The 6,416-nt window shown below is 34.4% G+C and overlaps 1 protein-coding gene across 3 annotated transcripts in view; it reads right to left on the bottom strand.

Moving 5' to 3' along the window:
* The window catches only part of LOC107571950 (envoplakin-like), a 26,910-nt gene that overhangs the window by 14,822 nt on the left and 5,672 nt on the right, over nucleotides 1-6,416 (bottom strand). For all 3 annotated transcript variants that reach the window (XM_016258339.1, XM_016258340.1, XM_016258341.1), the window contains exon 2: nucleotides 3,481-3,735. In XM_016258339.1, coding sequence (XP_016113825.1) covers nucleotides 3,481-3,521 — 41 coding nt within the window. In that variant the 5' untranslated portion in view covers nucleotides 3,522-3,735. The remainder of the gene's footprint in view (nucleotides 1-3,480; nucleotides 3,736-6,416) is intronic.

Here is a 6,416-nt window from a genome sequence, read left to right as displayed (position 1 = left end):
TGTGGACAGACGTGCACTCGTGTAGAGAGAGAGAGAGAGAGAGAGAGAGAGAGAGAGAGAGAGAGAGAGATTGACAGGTGTGTGGGCGTGTCTGTGGAATGTCGAGGTAGAACTCTCGGAATTCCTGCTCTTTTCTTGAGGAATCTCTGCTGCTGCTGTATAAAGTCACACCCTGGACGTGCGGGCGGCTCTTTGTCTTCACACAATCAAGCGTGTGGCTGCACTTTACAGTTAAAGGGCCGATTCATGCCATGAACTTCTGCTCACACCTGTGGATTTCAGCAGCATTTAACAACCCTTTGCCGTCACTCATTACACTGCACAGATATATTGAGAGACTGCATGAAGAATTTGTACTTTTAAAAATTCAGTGATCATAATCCCCATTTAAGAAAATAAATAAATAAATATATTTTTAAAAGTATTATATATTATAAATATTAGCTGAAAGAAATATCTATCCTTTTAATGAAAGGTCATAATCACAATTTAAGAAAATAAATACATACATTTTTCATCAATTCAAAAGTTAAAAGGTGTTTAAAAATGGTGAAAAATACTAAACATCACATATATTCTAAAAAAAAAATATTACTTGAGAGACTGCTGAAATATTTTTACTTTAAAAAATCCATTTGTCAAAATCCATACAATGGCATAATCATGATTTATGAATAAATAAAATAAATACTTAAATGTTTAATTATTTCAAAAGTTTAAAAAACCTATTATACATTTTGTACATATTAATTGAAAGACTGTACTTCTCAAAATTCATGCAATGATCATATTTACCATTTAAGAATATACATAAATAAACAAACAAATACATACATATACACATACATTTAATATACACAATAAAAATAAACTTAAAAATAAAAAAAAGGTTTTAAAAATAAAAAAAGTGATTTTTTAAAAGCCACAAATGCTCAAACTAATGCCCATTCTCTGTTACGGGTCGAGCTCAAACACAGGAAGATCTTCCTCATTCCTCATGCAACAATTAACCATCAGTCAATTAGAACAATCACTGACGCATTAGCATGAGGAAATGAATAACTCACACTGATTAGCACACAGTTAGATTCTAGCTTAAACACACACCTCCTAATACACACACACACACACATCTTTACACGGCCTGATCCTGAACACAAGAACGGCTCACAAACAGCGGTTACAGCCTCAGCCTCAGCGGGACACACTCAAACACGATCAGCTGGATCCACATCAGTGTCAAATAATAGACGTGACTCACTCAACACAGAAAACACACTGTACAACAGCTTTCTGTTCTTTGACCTGTTCTCTGGGGAAATATGGCACAGCACAAACAGATATTATGAAGCAATAACATAAAATGTAAAATATAAATTACAAAACAAATTGAAATATAAAATAAAATATTTAAAATATAACAAATAAAATTTAACAAAATTAAATTAAAATAATATAATAACTATAATATAAATAAAATAAAATGTATAGCTGATCAAATTAAATAAATAAAAAATATATCAAACAAAACAACATTTATAAAATAAAAAAATATATAATATATAAAAATGCAATATGAAAAAATAAAATAAAAACAAATATTAAATTTAACTAATAATTACAAATAATTCATATTAAATAAAACATTTTTTAAAAAAGTGCTTCTTTGACTTTCACATAATTGTTTTTCTGTTCAACATTACTGAAATTCCTTGAGTATGTCTAAAGATATCAAGAGATGCCATCAGACTAAACATGAACATGTTTTATTTAGCCGGGTACAATTTATGTGAATGCATGTTAAATTTCTATGAATAAAAAAAAAAGCATAATTAATAACGTCATAAACCCTGCATGCATGAGTAATAATTACACAAGAGGCCCGTCTGCTGCTGCTGTCAGTGTCTGATGGCTCATCTACCATATCTCTGTTGTTCACTGTGGTTCTGTGGTTTATATATGATAAATGAACTCGTTTACTCAGAATATGCTGCAGTTTAGACGTCCCACTCCACACAGCACACACCAGTAAACTGTCAACCAGTGACTCTTATCATAACTAGTTCTCCTAACTAGCTGTCAGCTGCATGTCACACTGAATCCTGCACTCTGATTGGCTGACGCCATCAAATATTCATGTGCAATGAGGTTTTCAGTAACACTTTATAACAGGGCTGTCAAACTCAGTTCCTGGAGGCTCGGAGCCCAGCAGAGTTTAGTTCTGCTCTAACACACATACAACGTAGTTTTCAAATAAGCCTGAAGGACTTGATTAGTTGGATCAGGTGTGTTTAATTAGGGTTGAATCGAAACTCTGGAGGGCTCCGGCCCTCCAGGAACTGAGTTTGACAGACCTGTTTCATAACAAGATCCTGATAGGTGAGAAATTCATTTGTAACTATATGCATTAATCTTTGTTAATATTAGTTATTACATAAAATTACAATAAAATAAAATAAAAAGTGCTTCTTTGAGAATAATCTTTCTGGCCAACATCACAGTGTTTAAAAATTAAAAATTAAAAACAAAACAAAACAAAACAAAACAAAACAAAACAAAACAAAACAAAATAAAATAAAATAAAATAAAATAAAATAAAATAAAATAAAATAAAATAAAATAAAATAAAATAAAATAAAATAAAATAAAATAAAATAAAATAAAATAAAACAAAACAAAACAAAATAAATAAAATAAAATGTGCTTCTTTAATTTACCCAGAATAATCTTTCTGGCCAACATCCCTGAAAAATTAACTTTACAATAAGATCCCATTAGTTGAGCAATACATTTGTAAAAGCATTTATCAATCTTTGTTAATGTTAAAAATACAATTGTTCACTGTTAGTTCTCGTCAGCTCAGTTACATTAAATAAAATTAACAGATACAAATTTTGATGTAGTAGTAACATTGAAATAACCATTAACTGAGATTAATAAAAAAAAAACTTTTTCATTGTCAGGTCATGTTAACTAATGCAATGTTAACAAATTGAATCTTGTTTTTCTCGTCACAAAATAAAATAATTGCAATATTTCGGCTCCATTTGTTGATTTTTTTGGTAATTATTTGCTTAATGAGCAGGATAATAAGGCACATTCATTATCGGCCAAAGACACGGATCACCCCATCCTGCATTATTTTGTGAAAACGCCAATTTTCCAGTGCATCATCACTAATAAAACATCCATCTTACTCAATGACCCGTGTGTGTGTGTGAGAGAGAGAGATAGAGAAATAAGGCCCTGCTCTGTCATAAAGATAAATCACACACTCCACATTATCACACACAAATCCAGTCAACTCACAGTTGTAATGCATAAACGCCAGTCCATTTCTACTCTAGAATGCCTTCAGACAGATTTGTCATTCATTCAGGTGTGTGTCTCTGATCTAATGACCCATAAGGCTCTTGCTAAAGGCATAAATATCATAAGAGAGCAAACAGAAACAAGACACATGAACTGATGGAAACTCACTGCCCGGCCTTGACAGGACTGTATTCCTTCCTCTTAAACATCCTGCGTGCTGCGTCTCCTTCTGTGTGTGGCTCTCCCGTCTGTCTTCTGTTATGGCTGTCTGTCACCTGCTGTGGCTCCGCCCACTGAAACAGGTGTGTCTCATTCAGGTGGTTCAGACCGGACGCACCTGTTCCTGCCCTCTGAGTCCCTCCGGCAAACTCTTGCTCTTCTGCACTCTCACCGTCCTCTGGAAATACCGGAACGACTGACGCCCTGCAGACCAGCCAAACATCACCAGAAACAGTGTTCATGTGTCACAGAGCAGGCACAAATGCAGATACAATACATAAACAGATCGTTACAATATGCACTACCATTCAAAATGAACATCATTCAGCAAGGATGCAGTAAATTGATCAAAAGTGACAGTACAGACATTTATAATGCTACAAAATATTTCTATTTCTTTCTTTTTTTGAAAGCAAAGAATCCTGAAAAACTCACTATTTCGAAATATTTATATAAATATTATAAAAATATTTTCAGCATCAGAAATGTTTCTTAAGCAGCAAATCCGCATATTAGAATGATTTCTGAAGGATCATGTGACACTGAAAAGCTCAGCTTTGATCACAGCAATAAATTACATAGAACGAAAACAATTATTTTAAATTGTAAAACATTCTCACAATTTTGCTGTTTTTACTGTATTTTCCCTCAAATAAATTAGTGAGCAGAACAGACGTCTTTCAAAAGCATTAAATCTTGCACTACCGTACATTAAGTCGCTTTGGATAAAAACGTCTACCAAATGCATAAATGTAAAATGTACAACAATGAGAAGTATTGGGTCTGAAATGCTAAAAAAACAGATCTAACATTAAAAATGAAGCGTCAGTAAGTATTGTATGTGTTTGTGTGAACTAGACTTCATACATCCACTAAAATTCACCAAAACACCATTAGATTCAACAACACTAATGAAGAAACGATCCTGCAGCGTCTGCGATCTCAGTTGATAAATATTAATCTGCTCTTACACCTGCATAACAGGTGTGTAAATGCATGAGTGTTTGGTGTGTGGTGGAGCAGGAATGCGGTCTATCCAGTCAGATCAACATTAGAAACACTCTCTCTCTCTGTCGCTGCTCATTTATCATCATCACTCAGAAGACGAGGCATTCAGCCACCCACAAACGACAAACTTACAGTCTGTAGTTAAGCCAATCGAGTGTCAGGACAGTAACTCAATGCACCGTGACCTCTGACCCCTGATATGTGCTAGCGTCCCACAGGCAGACGAGACACCTGAGGGATACATTAAAGCTAAACCTGCTCCGGCACGCATGCAGCGGCGTGTTAGTGTGAGGTTCTCAGCATTAGTGCTGATCTCTAGAGCGTGTTTAGGCCGCAGGGCGTCTAAATGAGAGTTTAGGGCCAAATTAAGTATTTTGTCTGTATATTTAAGGTCATACTCTTTTAGCGCTGCAAAAGTCTTGTTTTTCAGTACAAATATTTAAGAATTCTTGCATCAAGATGCATTTACTTAAATTTTCTGATCAAAGCCAAGCAATTTTATGCTTGCGCTGAAAATGCACTCAACTCTCAGGTCATCAAAGATGTAGATGAGTTTGTTTCTTCATCAGATTTGGAGAAATTCAGCACATCACTTCCTCACCAATGGATGCTCTGCAGTGAATGGGTGCCGTCAGAATGAGAGTCCAAACAGCTGATAAAAACATCACAATAATCCACAAGTAATCCACACCACTCCAGTCCATCAGTTAATGTCTTGAGAAGTGATAAGATGCGTGTTTGTAAGAAACAAACCCATCATTAAGATGCTTAACTTTAAACCATTGCTAAATCCATAATCCAGAATAATGCTTTTTTCAGTGAAAAAGTTTTCTTGTCTGAATCAGGAGAGGAGTCTGCACAGATCAAGCACCGTTTACAAGCCAAAACAGTCCAAACATCTCTAAAGAAATATGTTGGTGGGTTTTGATGTGAGAGACAACAGGAGATGGACTTTTTCACTGGAGGAAGTGTTAATATGGATTATGGATTATTTTAGCCAGAAACAACTGTTTAAAGTTAAAACATCTTAATGATGGATTTGTTTCTTCGAAACACACAACTTTTAATTTCACAAGACATTAATTGATGGACTGGAGTGGTGTGGATTATTGTGATGTTTTTATCAGCTGTTTGGACTCTCATTCTGACGGCACCCATTCACTGCAGAGCATCCACTGGTGAGGAAGTGATGTAATGCTGCATTTCTCCAAACATGTTCCCATGTAGAAACAAACTCATCTACATCTGGATGGCCTGAAGGTGAGTAAATTATCAGCAAATTAAAATTTTCGGGTGAACTATTCCTTTAAGTTTATTTTTCTAAACGCACTGGCAGATGTTTTTTTAAACATTCATTATTAACTACAGAATGACTGTATCTAAAGTCCTTGAGAGGCGCAATAATTATCACAATATCAACAATCAGAATAAACAAGTCAGTCTAAATGTAGATTGTTTTCAGCTCACTGCATCGATATAGAATCTATTGAACATTCCAAATGCAGCTCGTCCAATCAGAATTTAGAATTTGGAACTATTATTTGAATTTGCTGTTAAATTATTTATTTGACTTGTTTAGAATATAATTTTGCCATTCACATTTCTTAAAACAAAGACTTGATAATATATGACATGCACATCTGTTATGTTTTAATATGGAAGAAGAGGATTATCCTAGACAGCGTTACTAAATATTTATTTATATTCGATGCATATTAGATTATATTTGTTTTTAACGTTGGACAACATTGAATCTGGATTCAGTCCAGTTATGCATCCACCCTACAAGCAAATACAGTTGAATAACACACACACACACACACACACACACACACACACACACACCCACACACACACACACACACACAGACAGAGAG

The sequence above is a fragment of the Sinocyclocheilus grahami genome, unplaced genomic scaffold (assembly GCF_001515645.1).
Source record: "Sinocyclocheilus grahami isolate Dianchi unplaced genomic scaffold, SAMN03320097.WGS_v1.1 scaffold1673.1, whole genome shotgun sequence".
In the NCBI taxonomy this organism is placed as follows: domain Eukaryota; kingdom Metazoa; phylum Chordata; class Actinopteri; order Cypriniformes; family Cyprinidae; genus Sinocyclocheilus; species Sinocyclocheilus grahami.
The sequence above is the reverse complement of the archived record's forward strand: the minus strand, read 5'-3'. Positions and strand labels throughout refer to the sequence as shown.